The sequence below is a fragment of the Apium graveolens genome, chromosome 3 (genome assembly GCF_009905375.1).
Source record: "Apium graveolens cultivar Ventura chromosome 3, ASM990537v1, whole genome shotgun sequence".
Lineage (NCBI taxonomy): Eukaryota > Viridiplantae > Streptophyta > Magnoliopsida > Apiales > Apiaceae > Apium > Apium graveolens.
Genome location: NC_133649.1, coordinates 242,155,336 through 242,178,414, shown reverse-complemented (window position 1 = coordinate 242,178,414; position 23,079 = coordinate 242,155,336). Strand labels below are relative to the sequence as shown.

General features: G+C 33.4%; 1 protein-coding gene across 2 annotated transcripts; it reads left to right on the top strand.

Moving 5' to 3' along the window:
• The first annotated feature begins 21,694 nt into the window (after positions 1 to 21,694).
• LOC141711014 (putative EG45-like domain containing protein 1) lies at positions 21,695 to 22,254 on the top strand. 2 transcript variants are annotated; one of them, XM_074513477.1, is made up of 2 exons: positions 21,695 to 21,843; positions 21,983 to 22,254. In XM_074513477.1, exons 1-2 carry the CDS (start codon positions 21,738 to 21,740, stop codon positions 22,252 to 22,254), a joined length of 378 nt encoding a protein of 125 aa, XP_074369578.1. In that variant the 5' UTR covers positions 21,695 to 21,737. The 2 variants fall into 2 exon arrangements, with proteins under 2 accessions (XP_074369578.1, XP_074369579.1); XM_074513478.1 differs by having other exon boundaries at positions 21,695 to 21,847.
• Positions 22,255 to 23,079: the final 825 nt, after the last annotated feature.

Sequence of the window (23,079 nt, the reverse complement as noted above, 5' to 3'; positions counted from 1 at the left end):
TTCTATTTGTTTTAATAGATATTAATTTATCTTCTATATTTTAAAAAAATTATATGTCCTTGAAAAAGTTAACAGAGTGAAGCATATTTAACGAATGTATACACTTTGCAAAAAATTTAGAAGTTTAATATAGCAGGTTCTATTTTTTGAATTATATTACTTCAAGTGGTCTAATACAGATTAAAATTTTAATAATAGTAACAATGTGACTCGAGTACATACATACTATACCTTAGGGTACTCCAAGTAACAAGTGTACATTCTTTCACCATTTACTGACCCAGGACAACATTTAAAGTACACAAACAAATCGAGTAACTGTTTCAAATTTAATGTTTGGTAATACACTTGATGTTCACCAGAAAAATCACCAGAGAAAAATTATTTGATTTGATCCGGCAAACTTCCGACAATTAGCAGGTGACTAGATCCAGCAATCTTCCAACAATGAGCAGCTGAAGTTAACAAGGTTTAGGTATTACATAAATTGCAGAAAATAGTAATCTGTAATAGGATGGAGAATATATTGAAGTATAATTTGTGCGTATCAATTTGTCTCATTTGTATATTATTTTTAATTTTCCTTTTTGTCGGTTTTATAACCAAAATCGAGCTGATTACAAATGAACCGAGATTTTTAAAAATAAACTCGAAATCGAATTCGAACCGGCAAATGCGATTTTCGATTTAAAAACTAAATATATATGATTACGGTTCTGATTCCGAGAAACGGCTCATACTCTCTCTTACCTCTTAGCATATTAGTATTAATATAATTATATAATTAAACTTTAATTTACGATAAAAAATACTAGCAATAAGTTTAATATAATTTGGAGTTCGGACGGACAATGTGAATAACTCGAAGACATGATATAGCTGTGTGTTTTTTGTTCTGCTAATGGTGCTTTTTTATATGGCATCTAGATACGTTGTGTTACTCTATATATAAGAAAGTAAAATGAAATACGATTCATCAAATTACGGCTACAAATTAGTTTAAAGTTATATCCCTAAGAAAATGAAAGAAAACCAGTTAGGTGATGATAATTACAATAGCCAAAAAAAGAAAGAAAGAAAGAAAGAGCTAGAGCTAGAGCTTGTAAAAAGTAGAACAAAAACAAAAAAAAAAAGACAAACTCAAACAGCAGCCCACAAGAGCTTAAACTCATCGTCACTCTGTTTATGTGAAGAGATGCCACAAGATAGTGAAGCACGAGGGTTGAAACGAACAGGGGCACGACAAACAGGGCAATTCAGAACTTTAGCGAGCCACGAGTCCACACAGCTCACATGAAACACATGCTTACACCCTGCCAGTCTTCTACACCATTCTCCTGTCTCAAAACTTTCCAGACAAACTGCACACTCTTTATTTGTTTCGACACTCATCTCGTAAAGGAAGCGAGGGAGATGCTGTTGCAGTTCTATGGTAGAGATTGTGTGAGTAGAACAACGACGACGATGGTGATAGCGGCGACGGCGACAGAGGTGAAGAGATGAAACAGCCAGGAGGAAGAAGATTGTTGAGACCGCGAAGATGCCAATGAAGAGGAAGATGGAGAGGATGAAGAGCATGATTATGGGCTTGAGTATGAGGGAAACTAGTATTGAGTTTTGTTTTGCGGGTGGTGTGTGAATACTGGATTCATTATGGTCATGGTGGTGGATTGGCATGTTTGTTGGACAAAATTTTGTGTTTATCTTGGGGTTGTAAATAGGGTTGCAGAACAAATAATGGTAGCTCTTATATATATTGTAACTGAAGAATTATCAAGTATGGGTTCTTCTGTGAGGGTGAGGTGATAATAAATATTTTTAGGTACTGGTCCTGTGCAAATAAAGTATACGGAGACACTTCGATTGTTTGGATTGTGATATTTATAGTGAAAATAAGTTAAAATATAATAATAAATTCTAAGACTAAAATAACATTACTAAGGTTTAAGACAATAAAATTTAGGATTTTTCTGCGTGAATATATGTCAAAAATTAAAATTTATAATTTTGATTTATTTTGATTGTTTTAAGAATATTGATTAATTTTGATTGATGTAATTATTTTAAATATAGGAATCTATTATTATAAAAAAATATAACAATAAAAATAAATTAAACTCATAAAATTTTATATTTAACATATGTACACAAGCACAGCACAAAAAATTATAAAATTTAAAGACACCAAAAGGGATAGTTACTTTTTTTTTTCAAAGATTACGGTGAAATGAAAGAAAAAAATATACGAGTCCAATGTGTGGAACAATATTTGTAGATAGCTGAAGATGTGTCTATGTTAAGTTGTTGGGGGTGTGACGTTTGCGGGGCCTGATATAGTTATAATATAGAAACTGTGAACTGTAAACTGTGAACTGTGAACTCATCATCGGTTTTGGGGCGTCTTTTTGCAATTTGGATTTGTGCTCCCAACTTCCAAAGGGCAGGAACAGGAAGGGGATAGCCCCTAGAATATACCATTGCTGAGTGTGGAGACTGCACTCCATGTTTATCTTTCAAACAGACCAGACTCCAGTAGCCGTAGATTTTTCTTACACGGAATTTATTTAAAAAGTCCTGTCTATCTGTATATACTATTCCCTCGGTCTCAATTATCGGAGGACAAGAAATTTATTAAAATAATATTAATTTTGGTAAGGTAGTGAGATGAGAGAAAAAAAAATTATAATTTAGTGAGAAAAAATATAAAGTTAGGTAAAGTGGTGGAATCAATCAATTTTTAATAAATAAAATGAGTGTGGTGGGAGAAAGTAGTGAGTGTGTTTGATTTTTATATTATTAAATTCTTACCATTTTTGATAAATTTTGAATGTATATAATTGAATGAAATATCAAAAAGGGAAAGTGTATATAAAAGATGAGACAGAGGAGTATTATATATAACATACAAAATATTAAAAGTTTAAATGATAATCCTCCTTTCAATTACTTAATTATTATTATTATTTAAACTCAACAACAGTACTCATTGTTCGTTTGAAAAATTTTAAAATAAGTAATTTATGACTTAAGAATTTTTTTTAACTTAAATGAATTAAAATAAATAATTTTTAAATATTATTATCTTAATTCATCACTATTAAATTAACTTAATATTTAAAAACATACATTTAAAAACTAAAATTAATAAAAAAATGAAAAATCAAAATAAGTTGAGAAAAAGTATGTCGTTACTAGCATTCAACTTATCAGTTTATAGGTTATAAATTCGACTTATAAATTGAGTCGACAAACAGTTCGAGAGAAGTACTTACGGGCTTATAAGCTATAAGTAACTTATAAGCTCGTACACAAACAAGCCTTAAGTCTTCCCTTTTGGATTTTAAAGCCATTTTCATACGATTTAATTATATCCCATTAAAAGTCTTCGATTGAGCATGAAACTTTCATGAGGAAAGATGATTTTAATTTTTCATCAAATTACATTATTTGTTTTATTTTTGGAACATGAAAATTTAAAAAAAAATGACCACTCTGAAAGAGATGTGTCCTAAGTCCAATCATGTGTGATGATTTAGGAATAACTTTTATGTAATCTGTTTTGATTTCATTGATATGAATAAAAGACTTATTTTGGTTTTATTGCGGGCTTTATCTATTTAAGTGTTTAAATAAGATATACCATAATTTAGAGTAAAGCTTTTTATGGATTATGATGAGATCATAATAATGAGACCTAAAAGATGATAACTCTAAACTTAAATATTTCCTGGTCGTAGGATTACTAACTGGTAATTAGTAATCCGCAAAGATCGGTACATACTATGCTTGCTTCATTACGAAGGATGTCTGTTCTCATAGACATTTGTGTGGTGACACTATAGCAAGTATGTAGGTGCTTATTATAGAATAAGTTCACTGAACATGACTCACACAGCTGAACAACTGATGGAGTTCACTCACGTGTCAGCAGTTGTTCACATAGTGATAGTTGTACAAGTATCCTTAGACTTGAGGTCATCATAGTCATCTTGTGTACACTGAACTATGCTTTGGTTTAGTTCTTAGTCTCCAGGGACAATTATAAGGGCTCTACTGGGTATAGAAATTTGTACACGAAGATAGTGTATGATCAATAAAGGATCTAACCCTTCTAGTGAAGGAAGAGAATGTTCAATGCTGATCCACTTATGCTAGTTCAGAAATCTCTGGCCAGAGTGAATGAAATTAAAAAGGAGTTTCTAATTTACTTTAAATAGAACTAAGTATAGTGAATGTGAAAGCAAATGATTAAATAAGATAGGCTTGACACAAGTTTCATGCCTTGTATTTAATCGTGACATTGTAGGGTAGAAGGAATTGATTGTACGGTAACTACTCACTGAATAGGTTCTTGGTATTCTAAGCAGTGAATTCGTATTATCCGGATAGTCGCGATATGCTGAGAAGTATCCCTCACGATGTAGAATAAATATAATTAATTTATTAATTAATCATATTTAATGAATTAGAGAATTTATAGAAATAATGATAAAATAGTTTTATTATTATTTATTTCTACTACCGGCTTAATATTGAACCTACAGGGTCACACCATAAAAGAGAATGATTTAATGGTGGAAGAATTAATTAATAATGGCTGGTAATTATTTATTTGTGAAATAAATAATTAATTAGCAGATTTAATAATTAATTAAATGAGATTTAATTAATTCTTAATATTATTAATTAAGAATTTAATTTTGAAAATTAAATCAAGTGAGATAATTATTTTTCTAAAGTGTTTAGAAAAAGGGATTAATGATTAAAAGGTGTTTTAATTATTAGTTAATTGGTTAATAAGAATAATCAATTAAAGGGTTAATAATAATAATATTTTATGGAAAATTTTCAGCTGAAAATTTTGCCTATAAATATACTATTATAAACCCTATTTGCCTCAACCCAAATAATTAACCCTAATTCTAAAGTAGAACAAGAGGGAGGCAACTAATTCTCTCAACCTCTTCCTCCTCCATCACATTGTACTCTTCGTGGATACCGGTGGAGTGCTTCACACTTGAGGAGCAGCTATGGATTTCCGTTCATCGTTCTTGGATCGCTATTAAAGACCTCCATCTTTCCATTAACATAAAACTTCTTAAGGTAAACATACTGAACTACGAATTAAATATTATTTTTCGCATGGATCCTGCAGAGGGTTTCAGTTTTTTTTTTAAGATTTAAATTTACGTTTTCGTTGCGTTTATGTGCTAAAAACCCTTCAATGGCATCAGAGCTACTTGCGAAAAGTTTTTAATTCGTTTATGTGTTTAACTGTTTTCGATATATGAGCATGTACGTGATTCGCCATGATTTGATGTTGATATAATATGCTTATATATGTATGATTTTGAATATATGATATTCATGTGAGTTGTACAATCATAAGATGATTATGTAATCTGTGTATATACTAATATATACATGATTTATGTTTGTTCTAATTATGAGAATCATATTAGATACGGATTCTGAATTGGCTGCTGCAGATTTGCTGAAATCTGGGTCTGGTGTCCGATTTATGCAAACGAATACCCTATTCCATAGGTAAACGAGAGTCTGAACAAAACTGATAGCAAAAGCTATCAACGACTCGTCTGTAAGGTGTTTGACGTCGTTTACTTCCCGTAAACAGTGATTCTTGTTTTTCTGATTTGATTCTGATTTTTCTGATTTTTGTCATATTTTTTTTATAATTAGATCATGGATAATATGATATGTTAAGATCAGATTATGTGTTTTAACATGTTTTTATGTGTTGTATGAGCATGGTGGATGGTTATGGCCTTTCGACCATAGTGTAATGGTTTTGGTTTTGGTTTTAAATATGACTTGCATGTCGTCAATCTTTGTAATCATAAATCTCGAATGTAACTCAAGTTATTCTTGTAAGTTCATTAGATTAGTTTTACTTTCAATCTATGTAATGTACTTGAAGACTCAAGAAGGCTATCCAATGGAGGTGATACAAAGAAGAAGACGAGGCATACAAGAAGTCTAAACAAAGAAGAATACTTATGTAATAAGTAGTTGTATTTATTTCCATCACCATATTAGATTGACCTTGATCTTTATCATGAGCTTGATAAAGATTACATAGGATGGGGCCATAACCAAACACATTTACTTTATTGCACTTTACATTTACTTGTTTCTTTAATTTTATATATGAGATATATGCCTATGTTTACCATGCGATGATAGATTTAGGTGAACTTAAATCAATATAAGGCGTGCTCTAGAAAATCTAGAATAGGAATCATTTCTTGCCTTAACAATAATATTATGAATACAATCATGAGATTCTTGTATTTACGAAATACGTAATTAAATATGAATTTTCAATATTGAGAGAAAGGATGATCATGTCAAAAGCAGATTTCTATCTGTAAGAAAGGGGTATTAAGTGACGCCTCTTGACAATGCTCCCCCCGATCTGGGAATCATCTGATTATCGATTATTGATTTGAAATATTTAAATTAAAAGGAATAATTTCTTTATAATATGATTATTATTGTAACATAATATAATCCCTCTAAAATTAAATAATATCAAGTAGTAATTGGCCAATGACACAACATGCTTGTGTCGGTCATAGCCTTCCAACATGGTAGAAAGTGGTTCTTATTTTTAAATCATTGTCGTTTCGTGCTACAGCCGAGGACTTTGATTTCGAAATAAGAAATACTTATCTATTACATAGAGATGTGTACATTGAATTAGAGTCTAAAGGTCGTTACGTGCTACAGCCGTGGGCCGTTGGAGACTGATTCAATTCTACGAAATGTTGGGTTAGACTTGACTTAGAATATTGAGTTTGTCGTGCTACAGCCGTGACTCAATTATTCAAGAGGCTAAAGTTTTATTAGGGAATAACATAAGATGTAATTGACAAGAGTTGTCTGCCTATTGAACATCACATGACGTTTCGTGCTACAGCCGAGGTTGTGTGATGGAATGTAAGATCCCTATTCCCACTAGCATTATGAATGCTTAATTTTCACTTAGGGGTGGTATAAATTAGATAAACTAGTGGGAGCCACTTATGAATAAAGACCCGATTCATATAATGTTTTGAAATGAAATTGAATATTTGCTAAGTGTTGTTATGTGTTCATCATTTACAGATTTACTATATTCGTTATGTCTTATGCACTATCACTCCAGAGTATACTAGATGCTCACAAGTTGACTGGTCCTAATTTTGCTGACTGGCTTCGAAACTTGAGAATTGTTCTCAGGGTTGAGAAGCTGGAATATGTACTTGACTCAGCTAAGCCTACTGAACCTGCTAGCGATGCACATAATGATGAACATGTTGTGTATCGTAAGTGGATAGATGATGCAAATGTTGTTCAATGCATCATGCTAGCTTCCATGAACATTGAGCTACAGAAGCAACATGAGCATATGGATGCTCACACTATCCTTATGCATCTACAAGAGTTGTATGATGTGGTAGGGATGACAGCTCGATATGAGATATCGAAGGAACTGTTCGGTTTTAGGATGTCTGAGGGATCATCTGTGAATGACCATGTACTTAAGATGATCAATTTGATTGAACGTCTTGGACAACTTGGTTTTTCCATGGATGGGGAGCTGAGCCAAGACTTGGTCTTGCAATCACTTCCGAGTTCGTTCTCGCAGTTTGTTGTGAACTTTCACATGAATAAGCTGGATATCAGCCTGCCTGAACTCCACAACATGTTGAAGACTGCGGAATCGAATTTCCCCCCTAAGAAGAGTTCTGTTCTTCTAATTGGTGAAGGTTCCAATCCTAAGAAAAGGAAGAAGAACCCTTCCAAGAAGAAGAAAGTAGGTGAGAAAAAGCCGGTTCCACCAAAAGTTGAAGACCCCAAGAGCAAAGCTGTTTGCTTTCACTGTAACAAGGTGGGGCACTGGAAGAGGAACTGCAAGGTTTACCTTGCAGAATTGAAGAAGAAGAAGGGTAGTGAGACTACCGCTTCTGATTCAGGTATGTTCATGATCGAAGTTAATATGTCACTAAGTCAAATTTCTACTTGGATATTAGATACCGCTTGTGGTTCTCATATTTGCAATTCGTTGCAGGGACTAAGGAGAAGTAGGACTCTTGAAGAAGAGGAGGTGATTCTACGGATGGGAAATGGAGCAAGAGTTACTGTCGAAGCTGTAGGATCATTTCATTTACATATGCCTACGGGCAAGACTATTGTTCTAAATAATTGTTATTTTGTTCCCTCGATTGTGAGGAATATTATTTCTATTCCATGTTAGACTTGGCTGGATATTCGTTTGTTATTCATAATAATAAATGTTTAATTCTTAGAGATAACGTTCTTTATGAAATTGGTATTTTAAACAATGGTCTGTATGTATGTGACGTAGAGCATAATTTACTACAAATTGAATATACTAATAAAAGAAAAAGGGATGATGAAAATCTCACTTTCTTGTGGCACTGTGGACTTGGTCATATTAGTCAAAATATACTGCGGACATTGCATAAGGAAGGGTTACTTGACCCCTTTGATTTTGAATCATATCCTACATGCAAGTCTTGTCTATTGGGTAAAATGACCAAATCTCCATTTAGTGGACATGGAGAGAGGGCTGCAGATTTGCTAGGATTGGTACACACAGATGTATGTGGACCAATGTCTACATAAGCCATGGGTGGATTTTCATACTTCATTGCTTTCATAGATGATCGATCTAGATTCAGATATGTGTAATTGATGAAACACAAGTCTGAAGCCTTTGAAAAGTTCAAAGAATATAAGTATGAAGTGGAGAAACAAACCAAACATAGTATTATAACTCTTCGATCAGATCGAGGTGGTGAATATTTGAATGGAGAGTTTCTAGCTTATCTCAAAGAAAATGGTATAGTCTCCCAGTGGACTCCTCCATATACTCCATAGTTAAATGGGGTATCTGAAAGGAGAAATCGAACTTTGTTAGACATGGTTCGGTCCTTGATGAGCTATGCGAATCTTCCAGTATTCTTGTGGGGTTATGCATTGGAAACCTCAGCATATTTATTGAATAAGGTGCCTTCCAAATATGTTCCTCAAACTCCATATGAGATATGGAAAGAAAGGAAACCGAGTCTTAAACACGTTAAGATTTGGGGATGTCCAACTTATGTCAAGAAAGTTGACCCAGATAAGCTGGAATCTCGATCTGTAAAATATAATTTTGTGGGATATCCTAAAGAGACTTTAGGATATTACTTTTACACCGATCATCGGGTGTTTTTCTCCAGACATGCTACCTTCTTGAAAAAGCAGTTTATCCTTGAAGGAAACCAGTGGGAGCAAAATTGAACTTGATGAAGTTCAAGAAGCACAAACTACTACGGATCAAGTGGAAACACCTATTCAGACTGAACAACCTTCTATGGAACAGCCCATTTGTAGGTCAGGGAGAGTGTCTCGCCAACCTGAGAGGTATTATGGCCTTGTCATTGAGAATGATAATGAGTTGTCAATCATTGATGATGACGACCCTGTGACCTATAATGTGGCTATGAGTAGTGTTGACTCAGAGAAATGGCATAGTGCCATGAAATCCGAAATGGAATCTATGTATACCAACCAAGTATGGACTCTGGTTGAGGCGCCTGAAGGTGTTAAGTCTATTGGGTGCAAGTGGGTATACAAAAGAAAGATTGGAGCAGATGGGCAGGTGGAGACCTATAAGGTCAGGCTCGTGGCAAAAGGATTCAGACAAAGGCAAGGGATTGACTTTGATGAAACTTTTTTGCCTGTAGCCCTGCTAAAATCAATTCGGATTTTGCTTGCGATTGCTGCTTACTACGACTATGAGATCTGGCAAATGGACGTAAAAACGGCCTTCTTCAATGGGAAACTTGAAGAGGAAGTGTATATGACACAACCAAAGGGTTTTCTTTCCAAGGGAAATGAACACCTAGTGTGTAAGCTGCTGCGAACCATATATGGTTTAAAGCAAGCTTCTCGTAGATGGAACATCCATCTTGATGAGACAATCAAAGAGTTTGGTTTTATCAAAAACATAGATGAACCATGTGTCTACAAAAAGGTTAGTGGGAGCGCGGTAACATTTCTTGTATTGTATTGAAAGAGAAGACGTCAAGAGAGTTGACACACATAACAACGTAGCAGACCCACTCACAAAGCCACTTTCTTAAAGTCATTTTGATCGTCATAAAGACAAGATGGGTATTAGATACCAGAGTGATTGGATTTAGTACAAGTGGGAGATTGAAAGAGATGTGTCCTAAGTCCAATCATATATGATGATTTAGGAATAACTTTTATGTAATCTGTTTTGATTTCATTGATATTAATAAAAGACTTGTTTTGATTTTATTGCGGGCTTTATCTATTTAAGTGTTTAAATAAGATATACCATAATTTAGAGTAAAGCTTTTTATGGATTATGATGAGATCATAATAATGAGACCTAAAAGATGATAACTCTAAACTTAAATATTTCCTGGTCGTAGGATTACTAACTAGTAATTAGTAATCCGCAAAGATCGGTACATACTATGCTTGCTTTATTATGAAGGATGTCTGTTCTCATAGACATTTGTGTGGTGACACTATAGCTAGTATGTAGGTGCTTATTATAGAATAAGTTCACTGAACATGACTCACATAGCTGAACAACTGATGGAGTTCACTCACGTGTTAGCAGTTGTTCACATAGTGATAGTTGTACAAGTATCCTTAGACTTGAGGTCATCATAGTCATCTTGTGTACACTGAACTATGCTTTGGTTTAGTTCTTAGTCTCCAGGGACAATTATAAGGGCTCTACTGGGTATAGGAATTTGTACACGAAGATAGTGTATGATCAATAAAGGATCTACCCCTTCCAGTGAAGGAAGAGAATGTTCAATGCTGATCCACTTATGCTAGTTCAGGAATCTCTGGCCAGAGTGAATGAAATTAGAAAGGAGTTTCTAATTTACATTAAATAGAACTAAGCATAGTGAATGGGAAAGCAAATGATTAAATAAGATTGGCTTGACACAAGTTCCATGTCTTGTATTTAATCGTGACATTGCAGGGTAGAAGGAATTGATTGTACGGTAACTACTCACTGAATAGGTTCTTGGTATTCTAAGCAGTGAATTCGTATTATCCGGATAGTCGCGATATGCTGAGAAGTATCCCTCACGATGTAGAATAAATATGATTAATTTATTAATTAATCATATTTAATGAATTAGAGAATTTATAGAAATAATGATAATATAGTTTTATTATTATTTATTTCTACTACCGGCTTAATATTGAACCTACAGGATCACACCATAAAAGAGAATGCTTTAATGGTGGAGGAATTAATTAATAATGGCTGGTAATTATTTATTTGTGAAATAAATAATTAATTAGCAGATTTAATAATTGATTAAATGAGATTTAATTAATTCTTAATATTATTAATTAAGAATTTAATTTTGGAAATTAAATCAAGTGAGATAATTATTTTTCTAAAGTGTTTAGAAAAAGGGATTAATGATTAAAAGGTATTTTAATTATTAGTTAATTGGTTAATAAGAATAATCAATTAAAGGGTTAATAATAATAATATTTTATGGAAAATTTTCAGCTGAAAATTTTGCCTATAAATATACTATTATAAACCCTATTTGCCTCAACCCAAATAATTAACCCTAATTCCAAAGTAGAACAAGAGGGAGGCAACTAATTCTCTCAACCTCTTCCTCCCCCATCACATTGTACTCTTGGTGGATACCGGTGGAGTGCTTCACACTTGAGGAGCAGCTGCTAGGGATTTTTGTTCATCGTTCTTGGATCGCTATTAAAGATCTCCATCTTTCCATTAACGTAAAGCTTCTTAAGGTAAACATACTGAACTACGAATTAAATAATATTTTTCGCATGGATCATGTGGAGGGTTTCGGTTTTTTTTTTAAGATTTAAATTTACGTTTTCGTTGCGTTTATGTGCTAAAAACCCTTCACACTCTATATTTTTATATCTATTGATCTAAACTATTATTAAAAAAATAGGAATATTAAAAATTTTGGTTTTTGATTTAACTTTCGATATTGTTAGTTCACATAAAAGGGCTATTTTAAGCTAGTGTGGGGTTGAATAACTTAAATACCAATTTTAAAAATTATTATGGCATTTTAAAAATATTCATCCCGTTTTAAATATTATACTGAGTAGTTATGCAAATTATAGATGCGGGAATGAAAGACAGGGGAAGAAAATACCGCACGGTGATTTTTATCCTGACTCGCGATAAGGTAACCTCTAATAGATTCACTCACCCCTACTCCAGTCCCCGAGCTCCTCTCCTGGGCTCTAGATTTTTCCTCAAAATAACCTTACTCCTTTCGTAGGCGGAGAAGCCTTTACAACCCCACAAATATTTATCTTTGTGCGTAACTCCGAGTTACCACCTCAAAATAAATGTGCAAACCTACACAACTGTTATGGATAAAAACTAGGGTGTATTTATTGCTAGGGTTTGTGAGTTTCAAAACTCTATTTGATTGCTCCCGTATTTCGTAACTCAATATGCCTTCACAAGATGCCTACTTACCTTGCTGCGAGTTAAGGATCAAATCAAAAATGTAGTTCTTATTTGTGGGGGTGAGACCCCTTATATAGGCATGAGATGCCTTTGAATGGGACTAGTGTTAGGAGACTTGGTGGACAAGTCTTAAATTTAGAATGGACTTTGAATCCTACAATGTAGGAAATTGATTCCTTATTGCTTGAGGTTTCTTGGAGGCCAATCTTCAAGGAATTATATCCTTATTTGGATTCAATCTATTAGCCGATTTTTTCCATATTAATTAATTACGAAATTAATCAATATTCAGGACCTTTGGGCTTTTCTAAATGGCCCTTATGTGTAGACCAAAACGGATGTAATTAATGCATTATTAATTACACAATTAGGGTTTATTTTATTCCCCATCATTTGTCCCCCAACTTCTATGAAATTCGCAAGATTTCGTATATGTTAAGTTCTTTTATTCCCTTACAGGGTATCGTTTCTAACGCAAAGTGTGGAGCGACCTACACATTCACAACGATTTGCCTTATCCGAGCCTTTAGGACATTTCCTGAAATTTTCATATTTTTCCTTCATTTTCAGGATTTTCCTTAATTTTTTGGATTTTTCCTTAATTTTCAGGATTTTTCCTTAATTTTTAAGATTTTTCCTTATTTTTGTGATAATTTCGACCAGGAAGCATAACTAATCGACCAGGATTCTGCTCGAAATCAACCAGGATTCTGCTCGACTTTTTGCTTCTCTGGTCACTCTGGTCGAGTGACAAATCGACCAGGAATCTACCCAAAATTGACCAGGATTCTGGTTGACTTATGGGCTCTTTGACCATTCTTGTCGAGTAACCAATTGACGAGGATGCTGCCCTAAATTGATCAGGATTCTGATCGACTTTTGGGCTTTTTGACCACTCTTGTCGAATAACCAATCGACGAGGATGCTGCCCTAAATCGATTAGGACTCTGATCGATTTTTGGGCTTTTTTACCACTCTTGTCGAATAATAAATCGACGAGTATCCTGTCTTCAATCGATCAGGACTCTGATCGACTTTTGGGCTTTTCGATTGTCCTCGAACCTTCTAGATTATTCCAGATTCGTCTATTTCAGGGGCTTTTCTATTTAGGCCTTATCTTGGTGGGCTTCCCCAAACTTTTTCTGCCGATTCATCTTTTTCATTCGTTGCTATATAAGAGTAGAGTGGACTAGAGTTTCTCAATTAACTCCCCACTAAAAGTCCTCTCAATCCTCTCTTTAGAAAGGTGATTTCCGGCATTCTCTCTTTCATTGTTTTCCGTGTTGCTCCACTATCTCCACCCCTTTTCTGCAAATCCATGCCTCCTTCCCAAGCATTTTAATGGCGGATCGCGACCTTGCTAGGTTGGCCAAGATGAACACTTCCGAACGAGGTACTCCAATCCAAATCTGTTCTTCATATACATCTCTCATTGACATGATTAATGTTAGTGGGGATGAATATACTTCCCTTTCTGGATTAGATTCTTATCATCACGGGAATACTTATCACGAATTAGATGGTAGAATAGAAAGTTATAATTCTTTATACAAGCTTCTCCTTTACCTTAGGATTACTCGTGACATCCTTGATGATGGAACTTGTCAATGGGAAGGGGATACAATATTTATTTACAGAGGAGCCTTAGTAGCCGGCCTTAGGTTCCCATTTCATGAATTTATCCCTCGCCAGTTGGCTGATGTTCAAATTAATCCATGCTAACTCCCTCCAAATGCATGGAGGAATATTATTTGTTTTATGGTTCTTTTCCTTAGGAATAATTTCCCTCTTTATGTCCCTCTTTTTAGAAAAATCTTTCAATTTTATAATAGCCCTTTAACACAAATGGGCTGGGTTTTAATCCGCCAAAGGTCGAGGTGTCCCTCATATTTTTTATGGTAATTTCGTTGTGGAAATTAACCCAAAATGGAGGGATGAATTTGTTAGATTAACATGGGCTGGAGGTGATTGGGCTACCTTGTTCCGTATGCCCTTTTGTAAGGTAGTTGATGGTAGCCCAACCAGTATTAGGTTAACTGATGAGGAGGAGGTTGCTTATCAAGCCCTTACCACGGATAACGTCCAAACTAAATACTTGGACTCTCTTAGAAGAATTTTGGTTGAAGAGAGTTGGCATTTCTCAGGCCACTGATAAGGGTAATTTTACATGTATTTCTCCTTTTCATGTCACACTTTCTTATAATTCAATCAATTATGGGCTTACATATTTATGTAGCCTGCGAAGCAATCAACAACATCAATCGGCCTAAGGAAGGCGAATTAGGCCGTCAAAAGAGGGCCAAACTCAACAAAGACCCAAGGGGGAAACTTGATGCTCCCACTTCCTGAAGCCACATATTCCCGAGGTTTCTTTGGGAGATGATGTGGATCCCCCAATAAAGGGGCATGTTTATAGGCCCTAACTGGGGCTTCAGGATAGGAGACAAGATGGTTGGGTCCACCAAACATGCAAAAGATTGGTCCTATCATTCTGTTACTCCCCAGGACTACACCGACATTGTTACGGGGAGTAATATTGAGACTATTATGCATCTGGGTTCTCAAGCCCAAGCCTCGGAAATTTATCTACTATCCTTGTCTTTTATTTCTCCCTTTTTATTATAGTCTCTCATCAAATGTTTCTCCGTCTTATGTATAGCAATGCCTATTTCCAGGAAGCACTTCACTAGGCCAAGTCCTGTAAGGGTAACTCAAATGACTTTGAGAAGGAAATGAATAAGTGGAAGGAAGAGGTTGGGATTCTTGAGAAGAAATTAAAGAATAAGGACGAAGAGTTGTCCAAGGTCCATACTGAGCTGGTAAAGCTTTGAAGCGATAAAGGGGTCATCATCGATGAGTACATGGATTCTAATAAATTTAGACACCTAATGGAGATTCATGATGAGGGCCTCTATCCTCTGCAGTTCACACAAGGATGTGAAGTTACAGTGAAGGCTATTATGGAGAAGCATCCTGGTTTAATAAAGGCCAAGAATTTTATCAGTCTTGAGCAACCAGAAGCCAAGAATAGCTTAGACGCTCTTTTCGATTCCCCTATACAGGAAGATCGCATCCTTGATCCTAGCACTTCCTCTCCTCTATCCTCTCCAGCCAAAAATGCAGAGACTTCGACTAGTGCAGAGGAAGGGCGTAATGAGGAGGAGAGGAACAAGGATGAATCAACCAGGGAACAAGGATGATTTTACTATTCAAACTCCACACAATCATGGATAATTATTTAATTTACTTATCAAATTGGGACTTAAATAAGAACCACTGAAAACTTATTTAATAATTCTAGTTTTAAATAAAATATGTTATTTTTTTAATCCGGCCTACTCTTCGGTTATTGCTCTTGTTACTCTTGCGCAATGACCCACTTAATTAACAAAACTCAACAACACTACTAAGTCTTCCCCTCTGAATTTTTAAGCCATTTTCATGCGGTTTGATTATATCCCGTCAAAAGTCTTCGATTGAGCATGAAACTTTCATGAGTAATGATGATTCTAATTTATCATCAAATTGTATTATTTGTTTTATTTTTGGAAAATGAAAATTAAAAAAAATATCCACTCTATACTTTATATATATACTGATCAAACTATTATTAAAGAATAGAAATATTAAAAAAATTGGTTTTTGGTTTGACTTTCGGTATTGTTAGATCCCGTAAAAGAGCCATTTTAAGCTAGTGTGGGGGTTGAATAACTTAATTACCAATTTAAAAATTATTATGACGTTTTAAAAATATTTATCCCTTTTTAAATATTATACTGAGTAGTTATGCAGATTATAGATGCGGAAATGGAAGACAAGGGAAGAAAATATCACATGGTGATTTTATCCCGGCTTGCGATGGCGCAAACTCTAATAGATTCACTCACCCCTACTCCAGTCCCCGAGCTCCTCTCCCGAGCTCGAGATTTTTCCTTAAAATAACCTTGCTACTTTCGTAGGCGTAGAGGCTTTTACAACCCCACAAATATTTGTCTTGGTGCGTAACTCCGAGTTACCATCTCAAAATAAATGTGCAATCCTACCCAACTGTTATGGATAAAAAAACTAGAGTGTTTCCGAAAATCTGAACTGACTCCCACCCATCTATTAAGAAGCTTTTTAGAGCTTCGTCCGAGGCACCCATCATGCTAGTAGATTCGGCGTTGAACCTTTTAAAGTAGGAGGTCAAGATCTCATTCTCCCGCTATTTGATGTTTGTCAAGGTTGTAACTGATGGAGCATACCTCGCAGCCACTTGGAATTTCGTCAAGAATAAATACTTCATTTGATCCCAAGAAGTGATTAATCCAGGTCCAAACTTTTGGAACCATTGTTGAGCACTTTCTCTAAAGGTTACAGCCAAGAGACTACATATGGCCAAGTCCGAAACCTGATACACATCCATCTCTATATTAAACCATCCCAGAAACTCTACCGGATCCGAACTTCCATAAAATCGCAACTCACTAGTTATGTTACGACTTTCGGCCAGTTATTGATCTTCTTTTACTGCCGCAGAGAATGGCGATGGCCAGTAATTGGCACATGCTCGCCTTCGGCTCAGCCGTGGCCAACCGGAGCATCTCTATCAATCATGGGGGCCTTTCTAGATGCATAAGCAGAACGGTTATGGTAGCAGCCTCTCCTTGTCTTACATCATTTCACCGTGCTTAACCTTTATTCAAATCCATTCAAGGCATCATCCATACGGTACAACTGCTCCAACAGATCAGCGTTGCTGATCAGGACTGGTGGTTGGCCCCCAATTTTTGGAGTAAAGCGGTCCACTAGGGTTAGAATGTAGGGCTCATGACGACCATAAATATGTCCAGAATTTTCTTCAGAACTTTCTCCATCATTAGGACTTTCATCACGATACTGAGACATCTTTCCTCCTAGATGCAGATCTTGATTAGCCCTTCCTTCTAGCGCCAATTTATTCATGGAGAAATTTGGTAGCAACAAAATTCAAGGTTTGTAGTCGGAAACAAGATCTATGATCGTGATTAATGATGGCTGATATTACTTAGGATTAGTGGTGGCTCCTTTGCGCTATCAACTTCGACCCCTTGCAATTTTTCTATGTATCCCTATTTGTAGGGAATGAAGTCAATATAGTTTTTGGGGAATAACAAACCTAACGGGTTTAGATTTCTCACCCCGAGAGTAGAAAATATATCAGGAGAACGTCTTCTACTAGTTTTAGGAATGTTCGGTGATGAGGCCCAATCACAAAGGCCCAGCTCGACCGTGACTTTCGAGACTTCACGGATAAGGCATCTCCCCGACCGAGGATAACCCTCCGCTATCAACTATTTCTCTAGTACATGGACACAGGTATAGTCGTGGTTCACCGCAAATGTTGGACGCATCCGTGTCCCCCTGAATAAGGAGCCCCTACCAGATTGCAGGACAAGTAATCCCAAAATTTCGGGTGCAAAGTGCAGGATCCTCCGAAGTCTCCCAACGAGGACACCCATTGACTACAGAGATAGAGCTCCTAAAGCACACACCAGTGTTCACCCCACATCCGAGGACACTCATTGACTATAGGAAGAGGCCTTCCGTCCAGACATATGCCTGGAGGTCTCTGACCACGGACACGGCTTTCCTGTGGTTAGATTACTAGAAAAGAGTTCTTCTATACAGTACCTGCAGCAAATATGTTAGTAATAAAAATATTCTCCCTATTTGAAACATCCAAAGAATCCGTCCAAGCAATACGTTGAAATTCCCTTATGTCTCATGTTAACCATTAGGGCGCACCCTAACACTCTCAAGTATTGGTGCCACCCTGTATCATCATCCAATATCTTCCTTCTTTATAACTCAAGGTCGCTCCCTTTCTTCTAGGAAAGTGAGGCTTTCCATACTTTTAGGGCACGGCTTAAGGTTTAAGGTGTCCTTAATCCATTTATCATACAGGGCGCACCCTTATTTTCGCAGGAAAGTAGGCTTGTCTTTTCATTCCTTGAACTTGGTATTCTTGCCCTAATTTCGTTCAATTGACCCGTTTTTTGACTCAGATATGCTTATACCAAATTTTGGGCATAACGTTTATTTTGTAGCAAATTATTTCGCAACCGAAAACAAGAGTCAACGTACCTTTTTATATACTAACTTATAACTCGTGTGATGCGTTATTTTTAAAATTTAACTTTTTATATTTAAAAAAAATTAAAATTTTTTAAAGTACATACATATCGTTACTTATGATATTGTTGTAATATTATTTTTAGTTTTAATATTTTATTTTAATATTATTGAAACAAATATGTAAATATTGAGAAATATATTTATGTGTAATTAAATTATTACAATTGTATATAGTTGAATATCTAATCATATTTCAGCTATTATTATATCATTGTATCATATTTTGATGATATTTGAATAATAGTAGAAAAATGTAATTGTTTTACATTTATGATTTGTTAAATCTCTAATCATATTTTATATATAATTGTATTAGAACACTATATCTTAATTGGTGTTTAAATAAAATTTCTTTTCTTACTTTACTTGTTGCTTGTCAGTTAATGTAATTATTTTTTATTTAAGAATATACTTATTTTAATATAATAGAATGTTAATTGTTTATTTTTAAGTTATACTAGATCAACAGTTAAGAATGTTTGATAATACATCAAAATTTTGAGTAAAAAGCTTTTTTACCTTATTTACAGTGATATGGTGAGGAATCCGGTCATAGTACGTTTTTGATTCACTAGATACTAAAAGATTTTTAGAAGTATCTCCAATGTTACATAACTCTTAGCTAAATAATCTAGATGGCATACAGGTGTAAATATGCCATGTTTAGATAATATGTAAAAGGCCTGAGATCAAATTGTAACTCTTATGTCCTGTTAACTGAGTAACTTAACTGTAGTTTTGACATGTGTCACCAAACTTCTCACGTATCACTTAACGTCTGCTAGCTGTTTTAATCCAAAAACTGTGTGTTTTCTTTCTTTCTTTTATTCATTGTTTATCTTTTTTCTTTTTATCTATTCTTTCATTTATCCATTTATATTACATTTATAAATTAGAAATTGAATTTGCATAATATTTTTTACACATATTATATAAAAACATTACAAAATTAGGAAACATGCAAAAAAAACTAGAGAACATATAAAATTTAAATTAGAGAACACATAAAATATAAATTAGGGAACATAAAAAATATAGAACACAAAATATAAATTTCCAGAACACATAAAAAATAAAACATATTATGTGTACTTTTTATGTGTTCTGTAAAATATTCAAATTAGTGAACATAAAATATAAATATGAAATATAAAACACAAAGTACCTAATTTTATAAAGAAAACAGACACAAAATATTGTGAAATATAAAATTTTGAAACACAAAAATTAAAATTAGTGAAAATAAAAAATTATTGAACACATAAAAATTGAAGAACACAACATATGTAACATAAGATTAAAATATACAAAACAATATATAAAATATACTGTATCAAAAAATTATAAAAAATAACAAAATACAAAATTATTTTTTAAATGTATTGAACTGTACACTACTAAAATAATTAGAATAGTTATACAACACCTAACATTATCAAATATAATCATAATGTGTTATCTTAATTTTTTATTTTGTTGTGAATTTATTTCTTAACTATTTTCTATCAATATTTTCTATCAATATTTTCTAGAAAATACGATTAGAAAAACTAGATATAACGTAAAATAAATATGTAAAACTCTAGAAAGAAAAAATATATATAACATGCAAATAAAATCGATTAAAGACCCCCGAAATTATTATAGAACATAATATTATTTAAAAAATACAGAACACTAAAAAAATTATATTACACAAATTAAAAATATTGAACTTTAAACAAAAAGTTACATTACATAAGATAGTTACAAAATAGAGAAAATTTTGGAGCAGAAAATTTTTTTAGTACAACAAAATAATAGACCATTATAAAATTCTAATGTTACATGTTAAATAATTACCGAGCATATAAAGTAACGTTAATTTAAAACAAAAATTACAAAACACTAGTAAAAAAAATTGAGCATAACAAAATATTAAAGAACACCAATTTAAGAATACAAAACATACAAAAAAATTATTAAAGAACACCAATTTAAGAATACAAAACACTCATTTAAGAACACATAACACACATATACAAAATAATATTGCATGAAAAATATTAAAGAACACCCATTTAATTTACAAAACAGGTGTATAAGCATAAAAAAAATATTAAAGATCCCCCATTTAAAAACACATAACACATGTATAGATATAGAGGTAAAAAAACACGTATAAAAAGTATAAAAAAGAAAAGAATATTACATGAAAAACAAAAGAACACTAAAAAGTTAACTTAGGTAAAAAAACACGTATAAAAAATATAAAAAAGAAAAGAATATTACATTAAAAATAAAAGAACACTTAAAAGTTAACATGTAACTAAAAGTATGCAACTATGCATGAAAAGAAAAACTCTAATGTATAAATGTCTTTACAGTGACAAACTTGTGTTTATACACGTGGACCTATTATAAATAGGTTACTTAGTTACTCTACTAATTTAGTTACCCACTCAATTGAATCTGACCCATATGTAAAAAAACAATTATACTCCAATCAAGTATTCCCTTAGCAAAACTTATAGACAATCATGTATATCAAATCCCTATTACGAAAAGGTGATAACCAACTATTATAACTAATCATTTTACATTTTATCATTTGGAAATGTTCTTAATACAACAATTTTGAATTCTTTTTCAAAATCAAAATTGGATGTTTCAATATTTTAAAGATTTTTAAAATCTAGATTGAATATCTTAGTCTTTAATAGGCTATTTAATATTTGAAATGGATAAACATGAATTTTCAATATTAAAACAAATCTAAAAAAATCGTATTTAAAACGCTCCTTGATATGATATTATTTACAGAATCATAGCTAATGATTTGCCAAATTTGTGATTTTAAAGGTTTGTTAGCAATATTAATAAAATCTCTTTGAATAATTATGAAATCTAAAATAAATATATATCTGTCTATGACAAATATACACCCCCAACTTAATCAACTATAAATATGTGAGAAATGATAATGTCATAACACACACACTAATTACAATTAGCATTCTTTCACAAAATTTGTTTCCCACGTAGATAGTTAACAATGGCAAGTATTGTGATGAATGTTTTCTTAGTCATAAGCGTTCTTTCGGTCATACTCTCAACGGCTTATGCTACACCAGGGACAAGCAACTTTCTATACAAACTACGTTCGTAAGTAATCCAAATCATTGTGTACTTTTATTTCATCTATTTTCGCATGTAATTCTAACTACAGGAAAAGCATGGTAAATTCTGATTACTAATAATTATTTAAAAGCGTAAAATTTTGGGTATATTTACATGCAGCGTCTGCATGTTACGGAAACCACGATAGCGGGGTAATGATTGCAGCAGCGAGTGATCCGTTGTGGAATAATGGAGCTATATGTGGAAAAACATTTACTGTTACATGCACAGGGCCAGCTAATCCGGTACCTCACCCTTGCACCGGCAAAAGTGTGACCGTAAAAATTGTTGATCATTGCCCTGGTTGCGGCGGTACCCTGGATCTCTCCAAAGAGGCCTTTACCGCTATTGCAAACCCGGTTGCAGGAGTTATCAAGATTGATTACCAATAGTTGTTACATTTTTTGAGTTTATAATCATGTTTTGTAAGCATCACATTTGAATCGTAAATTAATGGTAAATGAATTATTAATATAAAAACATTCTGCTACGCTTCTTTTTGTTTAAGAGTTCAAGGCTATAAGTAAAAATAAACTCAAGTGTTTCTTTCTCCAAAATTTTACAAAAAAATTATAAATTCTAATTTTGCTTTCGGTTTTTCCAGTTGGTCGGTAGATTTGGATTTACTTCATTTACATTAATAATAACGGGCTGTATCAAAAAAGTCTTACCCAATTTATTAATAATGGGTTCTCTATGAAAAAAGTCTTTCAAACTAAAATTAGCAAACTTATTAAAAAGTAATCCCTCCGTCCAATACATTATTAACGTTTGAAATGGAGTTATATTTGAAATGGTGTGAGCGACATCTTAAAAAGAATAATGTAAGGAATTGATTAGGACTGACGAAATAATAATCCTATTGGGACCGAAGAATAGGACACCTGAAAGACCCTTTTACTTTGCTATACATTTTTGTTTTGTGAACTATGTAATAAAGATGCAGATTGTTTTTACTGAAAGAAGAAGATAATAAAAATTTTATTGATCAATACTGCTGATTTCCTTAATCAAATACAACTGAAGGTTGGAAGCAATATATAGAAAAATTTTCAAGCCTGATTTAATATTTACATTTAATCTTCTAGACTAAATTCAACTCACTGACTATTTGATTTTCAAGGTGAATACATGAATCTTATCTCCTTACAAATCATTCTAGAAAATCCTAGAATATAATTTATTTTTCTTGATTCTTGATGAGAAAATTAATTTAA

What these genes read in the sequence shown, in the direction of transcription:
- LOC141711014 (XM_074513477.1), top strand. Translation starts at nt 21,738, where the DNA reads ATGGCAAGTATTGTGATGAATGTTTTCTTAGTCATAAGCGTTCTTTCG. An exon ending in CAACTTTCTATACAAACTAC is followed by an intron (nt 21,844 to 21,982) that starts GTTCGTAAGTAA and finishes ATTTACATGCAG; the next exon opens with CGTCTGCATGTTACGGAAAC.